Genomic DNA, 26,176 nt, shown 5'->3' on the forward strand with positions numbered 1-26,176 from the left:
TTTTGATATCATAACTTTGTTGAGAATTAGGGATGTAAAACATAGGTGTATATAACTATACACCAGGGATAGGCAACTTTTGATACATGGAGTGCCAACTTCAACATTTTTAATCAATGAGTGTGCCACTATCAACAATAATGGTGAAAAACACACACACAAAATACGGGAATATGTTCTAATTTACGCATGCCAGGGAATATACCTCCAGGTTGCCAGAAGTGGCACGCGTGCCATAGGTTACTGATCCCTGCTATACACGTACCCATATTTTTAGGTAATGTTAATTAATTCGTTAATTTAAAATAAAAAAATGGGGACTATTATTTGTTTAGATCTAAATATTAATGCAGTTATATATTTATTACACCATATTTTCGAGTAACAAGTAATTTCTTTTTATGGGGTTATTTCCATGTAAACTGCTCAGATTTTTTTTCATCTTCTAGAAATATTTTGTATTTAAAAAAAGATAAGGCACCATATGTATAGAGTTGTATAAAATATGACTTTCTGGTCTGTAAAAATGAATGAAATCTTACAGGCATTTTGTATATTATATCGAGCTTGTGTGTCATCTTATAACTGCGTAGATACTTGTTCAAAAAAGGATTATACGTAAAAATTTGTAACATAATTTCCTTTTTTATTATGTGTCGCATGCTCAATGTAACACGCAAGAATCCAACGAGATTTAATTCGTTTTTACACATCGGTAGATCATATTTTATATAACTATACATATACCCATTTTTTTTAATATGACGTACACGCTTGATGTAACATTTTTATTTCTTAGATCAAGTATCCATACAGTTCTAAAATACATTCAAAAATGACTTTAAGACATTCAAATATCCATCCAGACAAACGTTGCTTTATTAATTAGAAGATGTTCAGGTAATTTCTTTTTTAGTATTGCCAATTTGTGAGTCTCCGTGAATAGTAATCGGAATTTATATATTTTTAAAAGTTTTCCTTGATAAACTGTGGGCTTCATGTCTTTTTTTTTTTGTAATTTTTTTACCTCTCTGCATCCTTAGGTAGAACTGCGAACAACTTTTTGTTTTTAATTTGAAATGAAATTGCGCTTTGAAGGGTCAATTTTATGACTAAAATGAAAGGCTTTAGAAATTTTCGACATGTGTTTCACCTGCTAAGTATAAAGATCTCAAAGTATCATTATAATGAACAAACTGTGTGTATAGCAGTGTATGCTTAATTTATTAACGTTCATCCACGTATCATTAAAGAAAGAACTCTAGTACGACAGTTTGAGAACAATTGGTCTAAATAACCAATCAAATTTACTCGCAATGGTTATTTGCACTTTTAAAAAATAAACCGTGGTAGCATATCATGGTAAATAATAATAATTTATAATTTGTAAAATAGTAATAATTTAGAAATTATTTGAGAGGAGAGCAGCTTTACCGTCATGAAGTTTCATTACGTTAGCTATGAGCAGCTATGACATGAACGAAATAAAAACAAGTCCCAATCCGTATTAAGCAAGGGCATAGGCAGAAATTACTCCGTTTTCGATATTCAGTTCTACTCCAAGTTCAACATGGACTTACCTTTATGGCTTCCCAACAGTTCCTCAGTGTTACTCTTTGTCATTCATGAGTACACCACTTGTGGTTACACTTTATACTTAGACGTTCTCTCCTCAAGTATGAAAAAAATTATGATAACATCTTTAGAAAATAAAAAAAACTTTGTTCAGATTGCTAACAACAACAAACTCGCGCACGAAAAAATGCTTAGGATTCACAAAACTGCTAACAATATTATGATTGGAAATATCAGTACTTCCTTTATCTCATTTTAAGAAGTTATGGACGTCAATCATCCTTTAATGTTCTTATAGGCTAAAAATACAAATACTTCTGCATTGATATTTTGCTGTTATACCTATTTTGGTGGATATTCAAATACTAAATAACGATTATAAGTCCATTGAACCATGTACAAATATTATTTACAAAACTCTAGGTATGGTATGAGTTTTAAGTATTGCTATTACCATAATACAAAAACAACAGGAATTATTTGTTGAGGATGTTAGAGTCTTAAATAATACCTTATAAGGGAGGAATTATAATTCAGGAATATTTAACTCATTAGTAGCAAAGGGATTTTTGTAAATACTATATTATTAAAAGAATGTATGTCTTTTCGTCAACAGCCAATTACTCCGAGCAATGCTTCGTACCAACTCTAGTTAAAGAATAAGACACAAATAATCATAATAATAATTTCGTAAAATATATATATATATAAATAAATATAAACACACGCATTAAAAAACAAATTATAACATAATAAGAGTTGAGATGAGATGATCTGGTAAAAAAAAAACCTTCATGCTGCCAAAAATACTGACACTTATAATAATAAACAATAATGCAATACAGTAATACATAAAATCGAAATTCAAATTGGCACTGAAAATGAATGAATAAATATGTGATGCGTCAACATCCCTATTTATTTTTTTACTTCATATTTACCCGATATTTCATAGACATATTCAAGTCAATTAAAGGCTTATTATTCAAATTTTTGGGATTACTTATGATATCCAAGAATTTTGTCTAAAGTTTATAATCTATATTTGATTTCAAAGACTCATATTGGCCACAATAGGGTCTCTTTTAATAAAATATGTCAATTTTTCATATATTGGTAGCGATCAAGTGACTACTTTGTGTGCAATTTCCAGCACATCCAGAGGATTAATACGAATAATTTGTTGATAGATATTGAGGATAATTTTTCGAAGAATACAACTGTAATGTATGCTCAACTTTGAGATAATTCATTCTAGCTTACTTTTGGATTAAAGATCCACATATGGAAACAATATTAAATGAAAGAAAGGAAATATTGATAAATTGTACTATGAGAATGATGAGATTTAAAGTTTTACACATGAAGAATATTGTTTTTAAAAAAATGTATATAAAAAAGGATATATATTACATATAATTATTATGTATTTATTTCTATATAAAAAAATAATTGATTAGTCGTTATCATGTTGTTATAATGATGAATTTCTTTGTGGATTTAAAGTGCTGAAGAGTCCCCATAGAATCGAATAGAATCCAAGTCTCTACCTCCAGAGAGTGCTAAACGAGCTTTATTTTTCATAGCATCAGAAAGTGTTGTTTTTGCCCTTTTAGCTTCAGTCCTAGATTTTACACAAAATTCCAGTAATGCCATTGCCATTGCTGTAATCAGTCCTCCAATCAAAATAAAGAATACACCCGCCACATTACTCAAAGACAATTCGTTTTTCCGTCCCGACTGCTCTGTCTTTTCAGCACATTCCGTTCTCTCATACCACCACGTATTCCTAAGTTTCGCCAAATCCCCATTTTCTTTCAAATGTAAAACAGCTAAATTGACTTCCTCCTTAAGACCAGATCCCTTTGCTGTTGCAATTCCATAGCCCTTAGCGTCCAAATCCTTACCTACCTTCATTGTATCACAAGGCCTTCGCTCATTTGTATATTCATTATAAGTAGACTCGATAAGAAAAGCATACTTCCCTTTGGATTCCCTCACTCTGAAAAGGATTCGGAAATGAGGATATGGAGTTTGAGATTAATATATTCGTTTCACCTCTGAATGCCCTCGCGAGTACTATTTGTCATGACATGCGGATGTGAACTCATAAATTCCCACATTCGGGCGTAAACAGAAATTTTGGAGTTTTGAAAAAAACTTGCTGTGGATCCTCCTAAGAGTGAACCGTACTCAATTTCTGTTTGTTTAGCCAAGTCATCTGCGGAATCGATAGGCGTGACCATTCTTTCGACGGTAAGGAAGGCCGCCAAATTGGCAGTGTAGGAAGAAATGACAATAAGGGAAAAGAACCACCAGGCCCCTCCAACTATTCTCCCTGAAACAGATCTTGGAGTCACATCAGTACCTTGTTGCATGAAGGCTCCAAGTGCAAACCATAAGGAATTAGTGATGGAAAAATGATTACTGACTGTTGTACCAGCAATACTCTCATCTATTTTCCATTCATAGGGTGAAAATCTGGAATACAAATTGTATACTCATTTTATAATCGTTTCTATCTTTAAAGTTATCAATTTTTGATGCGTCAACATAAAACAATCTCAAAAAAAAAAAAAAAAAAAATCAAGAAAAAGAGAATTTATTTTTTACTCCCTATATACAAGCAAATGTGTTATAGACATATTTAATTCAATTATAGGCTCTGTATTCAACGCCAGAGAGTATAAGCAATAGTTTAAAACCTTTATTTCATTTAAGAGATTTATATGAACCCCGTTTTGTCCTTTCGAATAAAATATGTCAATTTCTCATTTTTTTTTATTGTGGCGATCAATTTTGACTTATTTAAAAGCAAATTGCGGCACACCCAAAGGGTTAATCAGAATAATTTGTCAAGGAAAACAAAATTTCATTCACACTCAATTTTGAGAAAAATCCTTTTAGCTTGCTTTTGTTTGGACCGGCAACATTTATCATGGAACTGACCTAGAGACGAGGAATAACACGATGCTCACTCCAATGTAAGCAAATACAACACACATCCAAATTTCCATACTTAAGGGATTCATAAAAGAAAAAACTCCTGGGCGTTGTTTTGCAGGTTTTTTAATCATAATGGATATTCCAAGAGACATAAAGGGCTTGGAGAAGTCCGCAACTTGTTCCCTTTGTGAGTGGATGGTAAGTGGAGCAATTGCTATTTCAGCCTCATTTCTTATCAATTCTCCAATCATTCCATTCCAGCCACCTAATAATAAGTTAATAGTAATCACATAAGTAGTTTTATAAATCGTATTAACATACAAGGTAATCTTGACAACTTTAATAATGTTTTGAAGGAGAGCAGCTTAGCTGCCATGACATTTGGTTAGAATAGCTACGAGTATCAAGCAAAGAATTAGGCAGAAATTACGCTCTTTTCAATGCTTAATTCTACTCTGGGGTCAACAAGGACTTACACTTATAACTCCCCTACAAATCATCATCAATGTTACTCTCTGTCATTCATGAACACACACTTCATAGTTTATATTTAGATGATCTCTCTTGAAGAATGAAATCATAAGGATAACTAGGGATGTAAAAATTGTTGAAATCCTCGTGAGTGTAAATCAAAAAGAAAATTATATGCTGCCAACTTTGATAGACGACATGTCTGCTCCTTTGCTCACCAATACGTTTGAATTTTGAAATAGGTACTAATAAAGGTACTAATATCTTGGAGGTTACCCACCAACTTATACTTTTTACCTAAAATGTATCCTCACGATGGTTTCACATCCCTAAAGAGTTTCATAAAATAAAAGTACTGTTTAGGTTGCCAACAACAACAACAACAAAACTCGCGCGCTAATTTTTTTTTTTAGGATTTACAACCCTAGTTATAAATATATTTTGCATTTAATCATCAAGTAAAATGTTATTCGAAGCTTACCCGGTGAATCTGGATCTGGACTTCCATACTTTCCATCCTTCACTACTCTAATTTCAAATTTAGCTTTAATTGTTTTCGAAATAAGATCTGCAAGATCTTTCGAATATCCTTCAAATCGATCATTTCCTGTCAAAGCTAGTTCGCCATCCTCTAGCTTCTTCCACATTAGATAAGGCTCCTCCAGTATTGAAGTCATGATGAAGGTCTTATTGCTGGAAAAATATACAAATAGTTATTACCTAATTAATAGCGGCGTAATAATATTATGTTTACTGAATATTTTTGGATCTTGTGATATAACCTCCAGCATAATTCAGCATTGGATTACTATTAACACGAAGTCCATTTTCATCACCCCAACTTCCGATCTTAAGGAGTCGGCTCCCTGAGGTCATTTCCATTAAGTCCAAACTAAAATTCGTCCTTTTCCCCGCAGAGTCAAATCTACATGTGTAAATATGTAGCATTAATAATATTTATTTTAATCTTCAAAGGGATTCATAGTTTTAATCACCTTATTTGACCTGTAATACCATTAATTTCTAAGCTTCTTAGAGCCCTAGAAATTGTTGCTCCATGCTCCCACGGAGTTTGTCTTCCATCCCCAATCATATCACAAGAGAGAGCCTTATTTCGTGAAGAGGAACCAGACGCATAAGTTCGATGATATTTAAAAATACCAGGATCTTCCCTCATTACAACTCTAAACCCCTCTTCCATGACAGTAACTGCATCATATGCAAGTGCCCCAGAACTTGAAATTCCATCAACTCCTGCAGCAGGATATTTCCTCCTATCTAATTGCTTCCATTTACGAAGGAATCGACGTGCGTGATCCGACTCTCGATGAACAATACGGAAGCCAGTTACATTGATAGCTCCATACTCTGCTACCTTTTCATTCCATTCATCATCAAAGACAAGTCCTGACATGAGGTAATGAAAATTTCGTCGACCTAAATGTACATTCCTCACATGATCCACAAGGATTTCCTATTTTGTTAATTAATAAATTATTAGCATAATTGATTGTTATTCCTTAATGATAATTATGTACATTGTATATACAATACAGTATTGAATTCATTTTTTGCATTTTGCTATTTGATATGATTTTTAATACAAAGGAAGAAATTTAAACTCCTTAGAGTCTTAATCAAATTAATATATATCTGTGCATATTGTACAAAGGTATATGTATATGTGTGGTGCATCAACACAAAATAATCTTGTACAAAAATCAAGAAAATGAAAATACTATATATATAATATATACAGGCAGTCTTCATAGACGTATTTGAGTCCATAATGAACTTATTATTCAAGTTTGTGGGATGAGTTAAGATACCCAAGAATTTTCACTATGGATAAGAAGTTCATTTGATTTAAACGCCCATTTCAAATACATAGAATCTATCAATTTCTCATTCTCTTATTGTTACAATAAATTTTTGGCTACTTTAAGTGCAATCTTTGGCAGATGCAAAGAGTTGATCAAAATAATTTCTAAATAGAAATTTATAATAAAGCGTCAGAGAATACAATTTAAATCGACACTCGATTTCGGGAATATTCATTCAAGCCTGCTTTAACGTGCCACACATTTATAATGATATACAACAACATTATATATACTATGTATGAGAATATCTTAAGATATTCTCATACGTATTTGACCAAGTTTAATGAAACCAAGATGTGAATAGATGATTTTATATTTTCATCAAGAAGCATAAATAGTGCTTATTGCCTATCTCACCTTTCTCTCTAAGGAGAAAGGAATATGCACTCATAACCTGTAATCAAGTTAATGAAGAAATTAACCTTAGCAATTGAGGCAGAGCAGTCCAACACAATCCTTTTGACAGAATGACGGTCTAATCTCTCAATTTCTAAGAGAAAATCAATGGCTTCCTTTGGTGAAGAAATCTTTTTGACCATCTCAATGTTAAATTGATAAGAACCATAAACTGTTTTAGGAATGCTTCTATATATTCGCTGTAGACGAAGAAGACCATCAAAGTCACTAAAAAGTTATAGGGAATAACGTTTATTATAATACAAATCACATTGGTTTATGAGTTCCTGATCTAAAAGGATATATATTTTTAACTGGACATAAATAAAGAATATATATTTATATATATAAATAAAGGGCCAACAAATATTTTCTTAAAAAGAAGTCATTTAAGATATTTCTTAAGAGGAAGGTGATTTAAAAAAATACTATTTTTTTTATTTTTTAAATATGATTCATAAATAAGATTAGAATTTTCTAAAGGGAAAAAAAAGGACCCATGGATGTATCTTTCCCCAGGCCCCACTCGGGGTAAAGCCTACTGCCGCATAATATATTAAAATAATTAATAAGACTTACCTATAAATGTATATTACTTTATTCCAACCATAGTATGAAATGACATCTACAATGCCTTGATGATACTCGGGTCGAATTTGAATGGCATAGTCCGCAGATGTATCCACAGGTCTAGGATGAATTGATTCTGGGAACCAAGGTGTGACAAATGGCATCTCATAGGCATTTGCAAACGAATGGAGAGTATCAAAGGACTCTGGATCAACAGAGCCCATGAGAGCGTAAATCCCTCTTTCAAACTATGGAATAAAATATTAGGGGTTTACACTTTATTTTTACGGTAACATCCTCTTTTAATCTCTCCTTAATAAAGAAAGTTTCAGTTTATATCAAATATCTACGTTTACAACAGGATAACTTAATGATAACACCTTCAACAGATCTAAATATGTGGGTTGTCAACAGAAAAACAATGATTTTTCCATTATTAGAGCTTGAATTGCATTTGTATTTTTCGATGCTTTATCAAATTATTCTTATTAACCCTTTGTGTGTGTCGCAAAATGCACATAAAGTAGCCAAAATTGATCGTTACAATAAAAAATGAACAATTGAGAAATTTTATTTGAAAGGGCATAAAGGGGTAAATAAAAAACTCTTAAACCAAATAAAGGTTATACACTTGAGTAAAAACAATTTCCTTCCATTTAGATAGAATACGTATGCCTCTGAAAGACAAAAAATGCCTATATACGAAGTTATCTGGAGTGAGAAATACAATATATGTAACTCCTCAACAGAAAATCAACCTGCGATAATTTTTGTTGAAAGTAAATCGGGAGTATGTTAGCATCTTGGGTTTGATTATATTTGCTATTAATGCACTATGTTGATAAATCATTTGGAGATGCTGCAAATGCCACATAGATTCTATTTCAAAGGCCATATCGAAACTAAGCAAAGTCTTATATATCAAATGAAGACTCCACACTATAGGTAATATTCCTAAGTAATTGAATTCATCCCAAAAAATATAGTATGACGTCGATAATTGAGCGAATAAAGTCAATTAAATAATGGGCCTTTTATATTTAGGAAGTAAAACAATTAATTGGCAAATTCTACTTTTCTTAATTTTTATCCAAGATTGCTTTAGTGTTGAGAGACAAAATATTTATTTCTCCTTAAATTGTTGACCGATTTTTAAAATTCCAAATCGAATAAAAGATTTAAATCAAACTGGATTTTTATGAATTATTAAAAAAAAACTTGAATAAGACAAGTGCATCAGATTGTCATAAAATTCAGTTGTCGGTGTTCATTCTACGTTATTACGAGGATTGTGAGGAGAAAAATGCCAAAGTATTTATATTTCTTTTTTTTAGAGCTCTTGAAGGCTGAAACTTTGAAAGTATCTTCTTTCATCAATACATACTAAAAGATCACCTTTCAAATGGGACTATCTAGTATAGGTACATTGTACATATTTATGGGTCACCAAGATCTAAGAAATTAATTAAAAGTTTTGGGAAAAGTACACATAGGTACAATGGTTAGGAATGTAAATCGTAAGCACTTTCGGTAAGTAAAAAAAAATGAGAGGAAGAAAATCAACATAAGTCCTAAATCCAACTTTGCATAGGATTTACAACTATAACAATAGTTTTCTTTATTAGAGAGAGAGAGAGAAATAATCATCTATTTTTTGTTGATTACAATCAACAAAGGTTTGAAAACCTTCAATTACCTGTCGACAAATGATTTTAGTGAGTTTGAAAGCATCTACAGTGTTGATATTATCCGCGGAGAGTTTGAATTTAAAGAGTCGGCCACTATTATTATGCTGTTGCTCTAATGCGAATTGCATTACTGTATATACGTCTTTATGATCGTTCCATTTACTAAAAATTGTACCCAGAGGAATGACTTCCTCACAGAGCACGGATGGAAGTACGAGTAGAAGTAAAGCTAAACAAAACCCACTTGAACACTCTTTCATTTCGAATTATAGCACTACTCTGTTTTTCATAGTAATTTTTTTCAATGAATTCTAATTACTGTTTTCGTACAATGCCAATATTCAAGGAGAATACCATCCAGGAGATGGTTGTGATCAATAAATATTGGGCGAGCGTTCTCCTTTTTATACTCCCCCATAAAAAAGTAAGGATATTATATTTTGTCCTCTCTTTCTGCGTTTAGAAAGCATCGCCATATGACGTCCCACTTGAGCAATCCTTATTTTATTTAGAAAATCACAAGATGGGATTTTGGGTGACGTATAGTCTAAATGATGAAGAAAGCCAATATTGGATGGCCCTCCTTCTTTCTCTCCCTTCAATTACTTATAAGCTATATACATATATAGTATGTAATTCCTCAAAAATACTGAGGATTTCTGAGTTTCGAACTATGCCATTATTACTCTACATTTGTACTCTTTAAATTTATGTAGTGTGATCTCTATTTGACATAAAATGAATTATTTTAAAACTTTAAAATTTATGGGTGCTTAAACATTTATGTATCACTAGGGATGCCGAAATTGGTTTTACACTCACCCCAATTGAGACAATATTATTATCTCTACGTAGCAAAGTTTTTTTCAAATATGACCTGCCAGAATGTAAGAATAAAAGAAATCGAAAATAAAATTAGTAACCCTGACAATTTGAAGGATGTTGGGGAAAAGAACAGCTTAGCTGTCATGACATTTTATTAAATTAACTGCCAGTAGCTATGAGAGGAATGAAATAAACACAAATCCAACTCCGATATGGATCCTCAATTCTACTCTGAGTATAACAAGAATTACTTTTTTTACTTACAAAAAAAAAAAAAAAAAAAACACCTCAAGAGTTACTTTCATGAGCACCTGTACTAGTTATTATTTTATATTTAGATGTTTTCTCTTCAATAAATAATGGTAAGAGCTTTCAAAAAATATAAAACACTCTTCAGATTGCCAACTAGAAAAAATCTTGCATGCGTTTTTGCGTTTTATACAACTCTAACATGTAGTATAACGGGAGATATGACTTTGGAGAGTGTTAGATGAATATTTAAGGACAAAAATAGGGTGAAGGTCAACCATACTTTTTTTAAATAATATATCTTGTTGCATAACTCAATAGCTATCAAATGATGTATTTTATGCTTTCCATCAGATGAGTGGTTTACAAACTACAATCCAAAACGCAAGAGTGTTAAAGACGATTTTTGATCAAATTCATCATGAAATTGAGCTTGGGACTCAGACCTGGATTGAGTAACAGATCTGAAATTTCATTTTTGACTTTCCAAAGAATAGGTTATTTGACATTCCAAATTTTATTTCAATGGGATAAAAAATATATAAGGGTCAATTTTCTATGGCATGACCACCCATTGGCCATTCATATACAATATACATCCATATATATATATATCTATATAATGATTGTTTTTGTAGTCCGTTTTTGCACCGAGCTATGGAGTAGAGTCGGGTTAATACTTAACATTATTTATTGTATGATATTTTATCTTATTAAGAAGCAATATTTCATCAATATTAAATTAAGATTTTTGAATTTGCAATATTAGCTTCAATACATAACTGTATTCGAAATTAATAATTTAATGGATATGGTCTGGTAAAACGTAGAGAAACTCGTTTTGAGATTAGAAAAGGAAAAATAGTAGCAATATTCTCTTTTTCTTTTTTGGTGCATTCTTTAATTTTAATAGATTGTCGTGTTGTTAACATTTCACTCTGAATGATCAATTCCTGCCTTCTTTAGGTGTAATTTAAAAAAAATGCATAATAAAATAATATAATCTCCTATTTATGGCAGTAATATATTTTCTCTCCTAAAAATCATTGAAAAGGTAGCTGATGTTAACAAGTGTCTAAATTAGTAGTACCATATGTCTCACTCCTACATTCTCTTCGAACTCCCAAAAATGCCTCCCCCCTACTTATGATTACACACTAGGCGATGTGTGTAAAGAAAAAAACAAAGTATATCGATTAGAAAAGGAAAAACGGTTGATGCATGTGCTCTTTCTTCTTTTTTGTTCATTATTTAGTTATTCGTTTGTGTTTTAATATCTCCTTCTAAGAGAAGAATCTTATCCTATCTTTGCTGTAAATTGATTTAAGAATGCATAATAATAATTATAATATTTTTCATGTACTAATGTTATTTCAAATGTAGCAGTTTCTCCACTTAATGACAGTAATTCATTTTCTCCTTCCAAAATCATCAAACAGGCAGCTGATATTAATAAGGGTCTTAATTCAGGTGCACCATATGTCTCACTCCCGCTTTCTCTTCGTGCTTATAGAAATACAAAAACATCTCTTGGCAATGGCAAGTTAAAAAATATACATTATCTGCAAAGTGGTGTGACAGTATGTTATCTTTATTGTATAATGTAACCTTTCCTCCGAAAAGAACCAGAAAGAAGACACACAATCATTTGGTAGTTAGCCAAATAAGTCAATCATACCAACTGGTACGTATCTCTTATGTACTTCAATTCTATCACCATCATTTTATTTCCTTATCATTTTTAAAATGATTACATTTATATATATATATATATACATATATACGCAATATAAATAAATTGATTTTTTACTTATTTATTTTGTACTTAAGTCCAGTTTTGAATTTGATTAAATTTACAAATAGGAAATATATTATATTAATAATATTATCGTTTAGGAAGCTGTATTATTTTGTTGATCGTTTAGTATACTAATTCAAGGAGTACCTTAGTACTGAAGTTTGCATTATATTTTACACGTCCTAATATTCATGAAGTTGCGTTACATTTTTTTAGTAAGTATATTGACTATTTTATTAGTGTGAGAATAATTCTTAATTTATTGTTCGTTAATAAAATTTTGGCAGAACAAATTATAATAAATAGATTATAATAGAATATTACTTTCAACGAGAATAATTTTGAGTCATAACTGGTAAGAAAAACTCCATTTTTGACATTCTATGGTTGAATATAATACGTCGTATTCACTATGACTATTAATAAAAATCTACAATGTCAAAAATTAAATATTTGATCTCTTGTCGATTTTGTAGGTTTGCCCACTTATAAATATTTTCGGTGAGATTGAGGTCCGGATACTTGGTAGGCCACTCCATGACCTTAATGTGCTTCTTTTTTAGTGACTCCTTTTTTGCCATGTTCGAACTAGAAGATACATTTTTAGTTTATTGCCCTCAGGAAGACAAATGTTCTTCGGCTTTAATGAATATTTACAGTTACAGCAAATACATGTCTTGGATTCTTGAATGTAAATAATGTGTTTCTTATAGTATCTACTTGAAAAATATTCTGTAATATTTGAGGAAGATGAATTCTAGTCAAGTACATGACATCTGTTGGTCTTTTTAGCCCACCTCTATCCATGGCATCCAAAAATGAATTTAAAATATAATTTGTCCCAGTTTCAATGACATAAATAAGATTATTTTCTAATGAACTGACCGATTCAACACAACCTTTTTGTTGTAAACATTTCATTATTTCTAACAATTACTCTCTAACAAATGTATGCAACTCAAAAAAGAAATTACAATACCATCCGAATCTCCTTTCAATTGGGTCATAATTTATTGTTCTTATTGATATAAACTTAATGTGTCTTATATGTAGAAGATAAGTCCAAGGCCAATCCTTTAACTGCGTGAATTGCAGTTTGAAATGTTTAATTGAATAAACTGTTGTGTTTACCAGATATTGTTTTACATTTCAATAACTATTCTCTAAATGAAATTAGATAGTATATTTGTGTTCTTTGTTCGTTAGATATTGGTTTTTATTGCCATCCCTTAATTTTATATGAAAATGTTTCGATGTAAGTTTACAATTCTCCGTTATTTTTAACCATAATGATTTAAACCCTATATTGTTGATTCATGAAAAAAAATTCCCCATCATTTTAAAAAGGATTTTTAGTATAAGGTGCCTTAATTGATCATTCATCGAACAACTATAATTATATGAATATAAATATATAATATTATCTACTTTTATTCAATCAATATGATTAAAATAAATTGGATCAACTGGAATAATATTTTATATGACAACTTGCAAAATATCAAAAAAGAGTGCATACTCCTTCTCCCTGACTAATTAATATAAGTAAACAAAGCTCATGCCCAATTGTGATTTAGAGACAGGGAGAGTATTAATTTATGGAAGAAAAATATTGATTTTGTTTATAACGAGAATATAAATCCCCTTTGATGTTTTTTTTTTTTTAAAGAGTCAATTGTTTTCCACAAGTAATGTATCTTGGTAGAACTTTTTACAATATTGTGAATTTATTCGTATGTCTATTTATCTTATCGTTATAATACAAATTTACTATATATATAATCAATTATTAATTAATTAGAGGTGGGAAGTAATAAGTATGTATTAAGGGTGGAATATTCAAACGTGATAAAAATACCATTAAAATAATACAGATTAATTTTATTTAGCAAATTTAATTAGATATATAAATATACAAATATACTTCTTTCATCTATAAAACGATCAATTACAGTAAACCCAACATAAAAAAAAATAACACAGTGCAGATAAAGAGTGAGGCCTATCCGATGGAGAGATTCAATTAGTAGATACAAGCGAGGATCTGACTTGCTCCTGCCGTCTTCTTTTAGTAAAACTCCAAGGACAAAAGCTCAATTTCTTCCTTGGCTTGACTTTTTTCGGCGCTATACCCCTTGCAAAAACAGGGAGTATCTGACAATGTACAATGATACGGATACTTGGGTTCTGAATTATTTCTCCATCACAGTTCCAAACACTTGTTTTCACATTACATGGTTGAAATGTCATTTCTCTGACCTTATAAGTACGGACGAAAGGGAGACTAAATGGACTTGGAGTATTTTTAAATCCAGTTCGGATCAAGTATTTAAAATATTGAAAGCGAGAACAAATATCAACGAGTATGACATCTGCGTATCCATCTCCTAGAAAAAATTTAAGTGTTCGGTTAATTTAACAATGCTACCTGGAATTTTGTGAAATTGATGTATGTACAAAACCAGTTATTATCATTGATTGAGTTTAAATATTATGTAAGTCAAACGGGCACATAATAATATATGTATTCTGATATTTTTTTCCCCCTCGAGCTATGAAATGCATTTATCTATACGTATATGAGTGTATTTCCAAAAAATCGCAAAAATACCATTTAAAGACCAACTAATAAGTTTTCCTACCCAAATGGGAGAACGGAGATATTCCATTGGGCGTCTTTTCGCAGGCACAAGTGAGTGTAGCTACCGTAATCGCCATAAAACGTCCCGTAATCATCTTAGAGATTATTCCACTATCCAAATCCATCGTAGTTGTATTTTCACATACTTGACAAGATTCGGAACAAATAATAGAATCCGTATAATTCTCCTCTCGTCCTACAAAATTTAAAGTTCCATCAAAGCTTTGATTAGCTAGAAATGTTCTAAAACCACAATAATCATATCTCTTTGGACCCATCCAACGATAATTTTCTGATCTCTTTAGCAAATCTCCAAAGTATCCATAAGATACCATCGCCATAGAATAGCGATCAAGAATATATGACCCTTCTTGATCTTTGGTATAAATAGCTGTCAGGTCCACGTTTCTTCCATCACCTATGTACATGTATGAATACATATCTTTACAAAAAAAATTGTTTACATTTTTACCTAAAAGGATGTGAAGAACACAGGTTAGTACGTCCCTCGTGCCATGAAGGCTAAGGGCGAGTGCATCAGTACTACCAGCTGGAATTATTCCAACTCTTATACTTGCTCTATTACTAGATCCTCCTCTTCGTAAAACACCATTAAATACTTCACTAAACATTCCATCTCCTCCAACGCTCACGACCCCATCAAAATCGTTTTCCAAATCAGTTCGACTCTGAATGGAATCCAAGGCATGATTCCTTCTTAGAGTTAATTCCATATCATACTGTACACCCGCAATTTCAAGGAGAGGTTTCACTGTTTTCTCAAATATTGTTTCCGCTTTTCGTTCCCCTCCAAATGGATTTATATAAAAGAGGAGTCTTTTAGGCCTATTAATGGAGCATAGAAATGCACAAATCCTCTCTTTAAGAGACACAAGGAGTTTTACATCAGTGTGAACGAGCTCTACTTTGGAGAGGGTCCATTTTTGCGATAATTTATTTACATAATGAATGATAAGCTGTGAGTTTTTTGGACCTTCATTCCCACTGGAAATGGTTTCTATAGATACTTGACTTGTTCGTCTTTGAATGTTTCTTTTAGAATCCAAACCAAGGATGTTTTCCATGGAGATTTCAAGAGACTTTCTTTTTCTTTGGCATCTTCCACATTTTAGGAGATGAAGTTTGCATTCATCAAGTATACTAACTTGGATTTCTTTTCCTTTGGGGGATCTAAAAGTGGTTGTTGCTGTCTTAGTTGGAAGTTCTGTCATGATTATTCATTTTTAGAACAAATTGAATTGAATCAAGACATCAAGCTTATATATGGAATCATTTCACTCTGGAGTGGATAAGTAGGAGAGAGCATGAGAGGAAGAGAGAGTGTTTATCGTCTATATTAAAGTATTATTTGACGGAAAGCAGGGAAGGTAGGGAATGTCAAATTACCTTATTCGTTGTCTTTAATGATAAGAGGGATACTATTAATAATACAAATCAAACATTACTTTAAGATATCATTTTTCACTTAATCCCTTGCTTTCATCAGGATTATTAGTTCCTAGACTCCCTTCATCAGCTGTACCTCATCGACATCATTATATTTTGTCAAATAACACTAATTCTTACCTAAATAAATCTACAACAATAACACTCCTTGCAATCACGTTCCTTTTTCACAACTAACCAAATACATATTTATCTATTATATTATAACTAAGAGCAAGTGGATGATTCCACATACTGCAAGGCATGCTATTTTTATTTTATTTTATAATCCTTCTTTGGTATGCTCAGGCTCTTAAAGAGGGGAAAGGGAACCATCATAAATAACCGAATATTAGACATCCGAATTCCTTTTTAATTCATTTTGAAATACAATATATATAATACGCTACAATCAATACATCCACATAAACCCTCTAAATCTCATAATCAAAATAGGAATACTAACAACTAACTTGTAAAATATACTTTACCAAGTACGCAATCACAGTGAGTACTATACACTTAATAGAGAAAGAAGTAAAAATAAAATATTTCGTAATAGTTAATTGCTCAATCAAAAAACAGTATACATATTTATGAGCATCTGTAAGATTTTTTTTTTTACAATCACAGTCACTGAGTAGTATTAGCTAGATCCAAGTCATAAAATGTCCTTTCTGCGTATTTTTAGTTATTTACGTCATCATAAATAACGTGTTCTGTTTTTATTTTCCTGTAAAAAAGAAGCTTTAATTTTAACTCCACAAGCTTCTAGTTGCTAAAACTTCATTTAAAAACTGACACGCCTTGGCGATTCGTGGCTGTAAAAGACATAGAAGATAATAAAGAGGGATAGATAATTATTAAAATCTATTGTGGAATGGGCATGTTAAAAAGAAAGAAACCGAAAATCAACATATTGATAAGCGATAACCCTGACAATTTGAAGAATGTTTTCGAGGAGAGAAAGAATAATGCTCATGACGTTTCATTAGATCAGCTACAATCAGCTGTGACAAGAGAAGAAGAAGAAGAAAATGATATGAACAACTACATTTGCTAGAATTACCCCGATGTCGATCCCCAATTCTACTCTGAGTCCAAAAATGAGCGTTTTTTATGAGCACACACGAATGTTCAATCAGGCTTTGAATAAAATTGAATCTATTGAGCAAAGGGTGTTCACTACTTAGGAATGAAATAAAATGGCAACTGCTATACGAAAGAAAATTCATTCTTCAGACTACTAATTCCAAAAAAAGGGCCAGCTAAAAAATAAACCGGATTATCATCACTGGTGATAGATAATAAAAAAAGTTATATTTTTTCTGGATAGAAAGAAATAACAGAAATAAGTTAATAAATCAACTGCTCTATGTAGTAAATATTATATTTAATTGCAGAAAAGGCTTGAAAAAACCATCAAATATTGTTGATGATGTTTTAAAAAAAAAAAAAGTAATTATAAAGTCCTTAAAAATATATTTCAGTCATTAAATATAAAAAAATCCATGATTTTTTAAATATAAATCTATATTGAAAACACAGCGCGAAATTGAGGATTTTATCGAACAAGATTGTCGTCAAGGGTATCCATTATCATTTATAATTTACTAAGTATCCTTCCAAAACTTCAACGTCTTTAAAAAAAAATCTAATATTTCCAGGCCCAAAATGCTTACTGAATGCATCAGATCAAGCGATGAAAGTAAGCTCTAGTTTGAGGATACATTTAAAATAAGTGATATATTAAATAGATATCATCTTACTTTGATAGTTCTTCTCTGATACTTAATGTTATTACTTAATATGAACTTTTTTTTGTTCCTCATGCCTATAATTAAATTTGTATATTATTTCTGGAATATTTTGACCTGTGTAAGAAAAAAATATAAAAAATATTTATATATATATATATCGTTCCATATTCATGGAACACGTTAAATAAAAGAAATATGATTTGCTCTTGCTCATTTGTAGAAATTGGCTTGCATATATATTCTGTAATAGACATGTATATGTATATTATTGTAAAAATGGGTTAAATTATAAATGAATATTCTGTGTCATTGCAATTATAATTGTTTAGTGGTGAAACTTTCAATAAAAATACATTTAATGATTTTTTTTAAATAAATTAGATATTAGGTTTGAATTTACTGTATTTACTTTATCAACATAATAAAAATATTTGCACTTCCGTCTAGCACAAAAAAAGAGCGGGTTTCATATTCATTTCAGTATTTCCCGGTAATGATATAAATATAATATCCCTTTTAATACATACATTATTATCTCTGCTCATGAAAGGGATTTGTAGTCATAGGTTCAGTGAGTTATGCCTTTAAAAAGTTCCGTTCCGTCATATTATATTTTATTACAACTTACGGTACTATTATTTTAATTAATAAATTTGATGTTAATTTTTAGAGAATGATGTGGTTGAATAATTTCAATGATTTGCTCTATGTTTATATTCCAAGGCAATGTAAGCAGATAAATAAATGGTTACATACACTCATATACTTCCTATAGGAACACAATTTACTCCTTTTAGCATTGTAGGGTTTGTGTTTACAAAACCCTACAATCTATTAATATAAATAACATAATAGTGAATATTTTTTTAATATAAGTGCATGAAAAACGTCATTTCTAAAGTTTTAAACTAAAAAAATATATGCTCAAAGTTTTATAAAAAGAAAGGGTATGAAGAAACCCCATAATTTATTTAAATATATATATATGCAATATTTAAATTCATAAATTCAAATAAATTTATTCTTTTCAACCAAGAGATAAATTATAATCAGAGTGGAAAATAATGTGATCTACCGGTGACCTTGACAATTGAAAAATGTTTTGGAGAAGACCAGCTTAGCTGTCATAACGTATACTAGATTAGCTGTGGACAACTCTGAGAGGGTAGGAAATAAAGTAAACACAAAGCCTACTCTAACTCTGTTTCTACTAAAAACATTGCCAATAATTACTTCGGAGTCGATCCTTAACTCTGGTCTTAGTCCAACAACTACTTTTTATTATAACCATAATTATAATTTCCCAACCAATGTTGTATAGTTACAAATGGTTATAATATTAATCCGTTATCTCACTCAGTTTGTATCAAGGTGGAATAACTAACCAAATGTTCAAATGTGAAGAAAATGATCCAGTTCTATATCATTTTGTCCTAAAATGGTAAAACTCTCAATAAAGGTATGAGAAGAGTAGACGATATGGATCCTTGAAATTACAATATTAGACTGTCATGTACTCTAAATATTCGATTCATATTAGCTTCTTAATTACAAAAATATTATTGCCAAGAATCGGATTCAATATTATGTAAGACGTCAAAGAAAAATTCCATTGTCATGATCTAACCCCCCAAAAAAAAACAACCTCAAATTGTTTAAATGTATAGTTGTGATGGATATTACCGAAGTTTGATTAAAACTTATTCTTAATTTAAAAAAAAAAATTCTAATTTTATAGGTTGAGGTCTTCCTTTATCTAAGATATAAAAATATATTTACATTTATATAAAATAAAATGCGTATATATTATAGGTAGTTTAATTTTTTTGTGTATTTATTCTAAAACTTATTGTACATACAATTATAACATTATTTACTCTTCTCATTAATAATTATTAATTGTTTAAAATAAATTATTATCCATGAAACAAGAACAAATAAATTTCATAATTTTATTTCATTTTTTCATATTAAAATTTATTATTTAATAGATTATTTAAAAAAGAAAAAATATTATTTTAAAGTTGTGAGAAAAAGTTTATATTTAAGACAAGGCTTCCATATTTTTGTCAATTCATTAGAAAATAATAATTTAAGCCTCATAAGAAAAGTTGTACTCACGATACAAATTTGAAAATTCATTTCCAGGACAAAATTGAATCAATACCAGATGCTTATAATTGTATGTTGGATGTCTCCTACAATGTCCCACTCCATATTTAGTCATTCAATTTTTTTAAATTTATGGAACTTTATACTGGCAAAGTCATTTCTTCTCGCTATGCAATCACAAAGTCGATAGAGTCCCAAAGTAAAGTAGTTTTGTCAAAGATTATGGAAAACTTATAGAAAATGATATTCTTCTTGTCTTAGAAGAAAATACTATCCATGACTACAGTGTTGATTAGTCCTCTGTATGGTCATCTTCAGGTTGCACTTATTTAATAAATTTGGAAGATGTTAAGAAGACTGACAACATAACAATGGAAAGTATTGCAGTCAAATGTATCAACTACGTTTTTAGTTCCGATTTCTGTGGCATAAGACTGAAGGTTTTCATTATTGATGGTGCATCTCATTGTATAAAAGTAGTCAAAAACCAAAAGCAACATTTTCAAAGATGTTGCATGTCACCAGTCCGGCTCATGGTCTGAAAAGAATGGCAATGTTATATTCTAACTACTTAGAATATACCAACATTACTACCTCTTAAGTAAAAATATTGTTTATTAATTCTTGTGATCAAATCGATTTTTTACTACGCTCATTTCATTTTTAATGGAATGGATGAAAACAGTGATGCCATCCAAAAAAAAGGTATTTTTTAAAGAATGATTAATTATCTTTTATCGGAAATATTGTTATTGAAACAATTTGAATCAGATCCAAGAAACTATTGAAGTATTGAAAAATAAATTGCCACAACTCACAAGTGTAATATTTATAGTACATTTATCTGAAGCTATTATATTGGAACCTCTCATAAGTAAATGTTTGTGAGTGATATGGGAAAACAAGGGTACATCCAAGGTTAAAAGAAATATAAGGTTATAACTTATATTAAAGGACTCTAGGCAAAGAGTGGACACTCAAGGTAAGGAAGGTAGGATTTAGTAGTTCTCAATTCTGATCCCCTTAAAATTAGAAGTTGCTACATGTTCCTCCAGACACGTAGTCAGTTTGAACAGGCCGTATCCAACCTAGTGAAAAGTGAAGGATAAGGGATACTACGTCACAACAATAATACGATGTTATAACTTATTAGTTATAGGTCGGTCTTACGAACATAGTCTTCCTTCTTTTTAGATTGAATTGTTTATTGTTCCCTTGACCGCTCTTTCTTTTCTTTAGGTTATTATTTACTAATTATTATAATATCATAACGCAAGGTGACTATATATAAAAGGTGAGACAATAGAGAATATATGTACATAAGTAGAGTGAACTGATTACTCTCCTCTTTACTGGCCTATCATTGATCAAAGAACGATATATGAAAAATTGTTGACCTGGCTCGACTTGTGTGGGGCAAGAGCCAGAGGAATATTTTTGAAACTACGCGCATTAATAAATAATCTATTGATTATTTTACTTAAGTGGAACAAGGCAAAATGGCTCGAAGTTGCCATGTAATAAAATGTAGTAATCGTCATGGATCGGACAAGGTGAGATAACACCATATTTCATTTCATCGGATTCCACAAGATCCGATAATTAAGTGTTGAATGGCTACGGGTAATTCGCCGTGAAAATTTTAAGCCATCATTACACACCTATTTGTGTTCAGAACATTTTAAGGAGTCGCATTTTGTTTGTGATGGTGTTGTACAAAATCATTGTCTCAAACAAGGAAGTATTCCGTCAGTATTCCCAGGTATTCCAAATAGACTATGTCCTCCTTGTCCGAAAAGACGCCGACTTCTTGTTTGTCATGTTAAGAATGAGAAAAAGACGAATAAAGATATGCAATGCAATTAAGATGTTCTAGAATCAAATACAATCATTGAAGTAATGTAGTTGTCTATTTATATATATATATCTGAATATACATTGCATACGTATTCAAAACTTGAAAAGATCATGGTTACATATTTTATGTTTTTTTTACTAGTTTTCACATAAACATATCTTACACTAAGTTATATATAAATACCACTACTATTGCTTTCTACCAGATACAACGCAAGAATCTCTACGTCTTCAATGCAATCGCTTAAAAACTATTTTAACGACTAAAAGCAAGATTAAAGCAAATATTCTCAATCGTTTGAGTCGTTCAAATAAAGCGAATCGGGAATTGAGAGATGTAATGGTAGATTTGCAGAAAAATAATTTATTATCTTGAGAGGGAGTAGTAGCTTTGAATCATTTTGAGAATGTTAGACTTTAGACTGTGAAGGAGATGGTTGAAAATCACGGAAAATCTCACCATTATTTCGCTATGCTCAAGGATTTTGCACTAACTCCTCATTTCTATTCACCTCGTGCGTATGAGTTTTGTCGTCGAACTTTCTTTTTTGCCATCACAATCCAGTCTACGCCGATACATGTGTACCATCAAGTGTCTGCCAGACTTACAAGAAGCGTCTTCTCGTGAACTATTTTCACACAAGGGAAAGGATGCGTATAAAGATGCAGCTCTTATTATTGAAGGGATACATTCAAAAGAAGCTGCAGAGTATGACAAGAGTTTTGGCCGTGGTTTTGGATTTGTTGATTACGGCGGACAATGTGATTTGGGGTACGCGGAAGAGAAATCAAACGAGGGCTTGGTTTATATGCGTGTTGGTTATCGAGCTTATTGGAAACTGTCAATTACTTATTTTTTTGCAAGGACATATAATCAGGTGTGCTTGCTGGAACAATACGTGAATGTATTTTACGTGCATTTTACGTCGGTATCACAGTCCGATCTGTTACAATGGATGGAGCAAGAGTTAATATTTCTGCTTTGTCTTCGCTTGGACTTAATATTTTAACGAAGTCTATTCATGAGCAATCGATGACTTTTTCTCATCCACAGGAGGATTGCAATAGTAATGTAGTTGCTATAGTCGATGTGGCTCATGCTTCAAAAATATCCGTGGTGCTTTAGCACACTTCAAAGAACTGTATTGGCATGGGAGAGGAACTGTTCCGTGGAACTTGATAGCCAAACTGCATGAACTTCAAATTGAACACGGTCTTCGTTTGGGAAATAAATTAACTGAGAAGCACATCAAATTTCCTCAGAATAAAATGAAAGTTGCTTTAGCATTGCAAGCTATAGAAAGCCAAAGTGTTGGTCGTACACTAAAATGTTGTCACAGTCAAGGAATTCCTGGATTTCAAACAGATGATACACTCGCTACAGCTGAGTTTATTCTTCTTCATGATAAAGTGTTTGGCATTCTCAACAGTCGCTCAATGAAGGCTCTAGGGTATAAAAAGGCACTGAATAAGAAACAATGATTTTGAAAATTTATACGAAAATCTCTTTGATCCAAGTGGGATGAAAGTAACACTCTCAATGAGAAAAACTGGCCCTCTTGGCATTCTTGTTTATGTCAAATCTATTCGTTTTTTGATCTCAAATTTGGATTCAGTAGAGCTCTCGTGCCTTGCACCATATAAACTTTGCCAGGATCATTTGGCTCAATACTGTGAGATTACGCAATGGATGGGGGTATACTCCTACCTGCAGACAATTCAGAAGTGCATATCAATCTCTTTTAATACATGGAAGTAAAAGTATTGTCAGAAGTTCTTCTGCTAACTGTACGGCTCTTGATGAAATTGCTGTACTAAATGTATCGTATAATACGTCTACTTTGAATTATGGGATGCCAACTCTTGAATAATTTTATCCAGAGGAAGAACAAACAGATGAGAACAACAACTCTGAACTGAAACACTTGAGATGCAAAGTATGTACAGCATCTTTATCCCACATTGCTGGATTTTTGGCACGCACAATAAGTCAGTCAATTAAATGTCCTACTTGTAAGTTAGCACTTATTAACTGGGAGGGCGATCCCTGCAAGGAGGAATCGTTAATTATTTTCAAGAGTTATGCCGTCTTTTCCAAGATGAGTGATAAAGGACTACGTTATCATTCAGGAAGTATGTGCAATTACTGTATCACTCGGAGAAAATATTTCGATGCTATCAACTTTTAACAAAAATGCTCTGGACAAATTGCGGCAAAAGACTTTGTTGGCTGAAACACTTTTCCCTTTTCTAAATCTTATAAAGTCACTTATATAAGAAACTGCAATATGAGCAGATAATCATTATTGGAGCCTTACTCATCTTGTCATCAAAAAATATTTAAATATACGCCTTAAGAGCTTCCTGAAAGAGTTTGGAAGCATTTTAAAACGTTCTGGGAACGTTTAAGAATATTCTCGAATGTATAAAATAATCAGCAATGGACTATTATTTAGGTATTTTATAATGTTAAGATATAGTAAAATTATCCATTTAAACTTATTTAATAATATTTTCTAAATATAAATATATTCTTAAGTTGATTATCAAAATATGTGTCCTATTTTCTTGAAAATTACAGGCTGAAATTCTAAAACATATATTAAGAAATTGGTCCCATATTAAAAAGAATTGCATTCAATTGAAATTTTCACAAACGAATGTATAAAATAAATTAATCAAAGCATTATGATTCCAATTGACGGTTTAGATTGTATATAAATTACTAAGATCAAAACATTTTGACCTTTGTCTCTTCCTCAGCAGTTCCTATATTAATGTTCTGATTCAGTTCTTATAGTTTGTCCTTCATTAATCTATTAATACTAATTGAGCCATAAAAACTTTACTTTCTTCTCAATTGATATTCAATGGATTCTTAATTGGCGAATCTCCTTTATAAATTACTAATTTACTATACGCTTTTATTTGTTAAATATAAAAGGTTGCCCTCACTTAGCTAGGTACAATATTCATCGCAATATATTGCTACGACAGCCCCAATATGCCCTCACAGAAAAAAAATTAGTGCAGTAAAAATAATATTTCACCCGGAATACAGAAATGAAAAGCACAATTACTTATATCAATATTTTAAAATACTATAATATTAAATACAATATTTTTGGACATTAAATTCAAGATACATTTGATAGTTTATTCACTCTTCTATTTGATCCAGGATCATAATGTCTTTTTCGCTTCCTATTCTCTTGCTCATTAATAGAGGGACCATAGCTTTGAACTATGAAATTAGATGTTTATAATCTATAAGTTCAATCAATTTAAAAATCTTATATAATTTTACTACGCATATAGCACTTATGAACAGGTATTGTATATAATAGTCTTCCTTTGTCTTCATTGATGGTGAAAAGAGAAAAAATCGTAAATTTTAACTTATTGGTATACGAAGCATTAGAAAGAAATCAATTTCTGAATTTTGTAAAAATCTCTTTTGGTTCCACATTATAGTCTTCCTGCCGAAGAATAACTTTCAAATAAGTTGTAACGTTATGAATTGCATCAAACATCTTAACTTTATTTGAACTCACAATATACACAAACTTTGACACTTGAAGCTTCTTATGATTTTGATAAGGATAAAAAGTAAAACTTAAAACAACCTTAATTGGATGTCTGACAAACTGTTGAGTTGATTGGAAAAGTGAAATGCGTCTATTTTTCATTTAATATTTCCAATTATTTACTGTATCTTTCTTCACAAAATGCCAAATTTCTATTTCACATTTTGTAAGATTAAGGAGTATGTTTTGTGTACGAAGATTGATGGAACTATATCTATTTTAGTTTGCTTTTTTTAATAGGCCATAACATGTAGAACGGATGATTTGTTATCCGATATGTCGTCTTCAAAGTTCTTATTCAACAATGTAATGAGTCTACACTTGAATTATAGTAAGTGTCTTATCCTTTCTACAGATATCTTTAATCCATAG

The 26,176-nt window shown here is 31.0% G+C and overlaps 3 protein-coding genes across 11 annotated transcripts in view; 1 reads left to right on the top strand and 2 right to left on the bottom strand.

The window, feature by feature from the left end:
- Nucleotides 1-2,989: 2,989 nt before the first annotated feature.
- Nucleotides 2,990-9,918, bottom strand: LOC121118300 (glutamate receptor 1). The gene is made up of 9 exons (XM_040712875.2): nt 9,538-9,918; nt 7,851-8,089; nt 7,298-7,499; nt 5,988-6,466; nt 5,747-5,917; nt 5,474-5,685; nt 4,525-4,786; nt 3,634-4,056; nt 2,990-3,577 (listed from the first exon to the last, which is right to left on the bottom strand). Exons 1-9 carry the CDS (start codon nt 9,787-9,789, stop codon nt 3,076-3,078), a joined length of 2,742 nt encoding a protein of 913 aa, XP_040568809.1. The 5' UTR covers nt 9,790-9,918; the 3' UTR covers nt 2,990-3,075.
- A 2,226-nt stretch (nt 9,919-12,144) lies between these two features.
- The window catches only part of LOC121117940 (epsin-2), a 31,345-nt gene continuing 17,313 nt past the window's right edge, over nt 12,145-26,176 (top strand). For 2 of the 8 annotated variants that reach the window (XM_071888392.1, XM_071888393.1), the window contains exons 1-2: nt 25,563-25,826; nt 26,045-26,135. The gene's annotated coding sequence lies outside the window, so the exon portion shown is untranslated. Of the gene's footprint in view, nt 12,288-25,561; nt 25,827-26,044; nt 26,136-26,176 lie in introns of those variants that run through there. The other 6 variants (XM_071888398.1, XM_071888391.1, XM_071888390.1 and 3 more) reach the window with 6 other exon arrangements.
- Nucleotides 14,110-17,140, bottom strand: Cerk (Ceramide kinase). Of its 2 annotated transcripts, XM_071888402.1 has the most exons (4): nt 16,980-17,140; nt 15,515-16,461; nt 15,044-15,460; nt 14,110-14,788 (listed from the first exon to the last, which is right to left on the bottom strand). In XM_071888402.1, the coding sequence occupies exons 2-4, from the start codon at nt 16,272-16,274 to the stop codon at nt 14,421-14,423; spliced, it is 1,545 nt and encodes a 514-aa protein (XP_071744503.1). In that variant the 5' UTR covers nt 16,275-16,461; nt 16,980-17,140; the 3' UTR covers nt 14,110-14,420. The 2 variants fall into 2 exon arrangements, with proteins under 2 accessions (XP_071744503.1, XP_071744502.1); XM_071888401.1 differs by lacking the exon at nt 16,980-17,140 and having other exon boundaries at nt 15,515-16,684.

Source organism: Lepeophtheirus salmonis, chromosome 5 (assembly GCF_016086655.4).
Source record: "Lepeophtheirus salmonis chromosome 5, UVic_Lsal_1.4, whole genome shotgun sequence".
Classification (NCBI taxonomy): domain Eukaryota; kingdom Metazoa; phylum Arthropoda; class Copepoda; order Siphonostomatoida; family Caligidae; genus Lepeophtheirus; species Lepeophtheirus salmonis.

Coding starts and splice junctions, on each gene's coding strand:
- LOC121118300 (XM_040712875.2), bottom strand. CDS start 9,789: ATGAAAGAGTGTTCAAGTGGGTTTTGTTTAGCTTTACTTCTACTCGTA. Junction 6,467..7,297: donor GCTCTGCCTCAATTGCTAAG/GTTAATTTCTTC, acceptor TTAACAAAATAG/GAAATCCTTGTGGATCATGT. Junction 4,057..4,524: donor GTGTTATTCCTCGTCTCTAG/GTCAGTTCCATG, acceptor TTTGTATTCCAG/ATTTTCACCCTATGAATGGA.
- Cerk (XM_071888402.1), bottom strand. CDS start 16,274: ATGACAGAACTTCCAACTAAGACAGCAACAACCACTTTTAGATCCCCC. Junction 15,461..15,514: donor TGTTCTTCACATCCTTTTAG/GTAAAAATGTAA, acceptor ACATGTACATAG/GTGATGGAAGAAACGTGGAC. Junction 14,789..15,043: donor ATCTCCGTTCTCCCATTTGG/GTAGGAAAACTT, acceptor AATTTTTTCTAG/GAGATGGATACGCAGATGTC.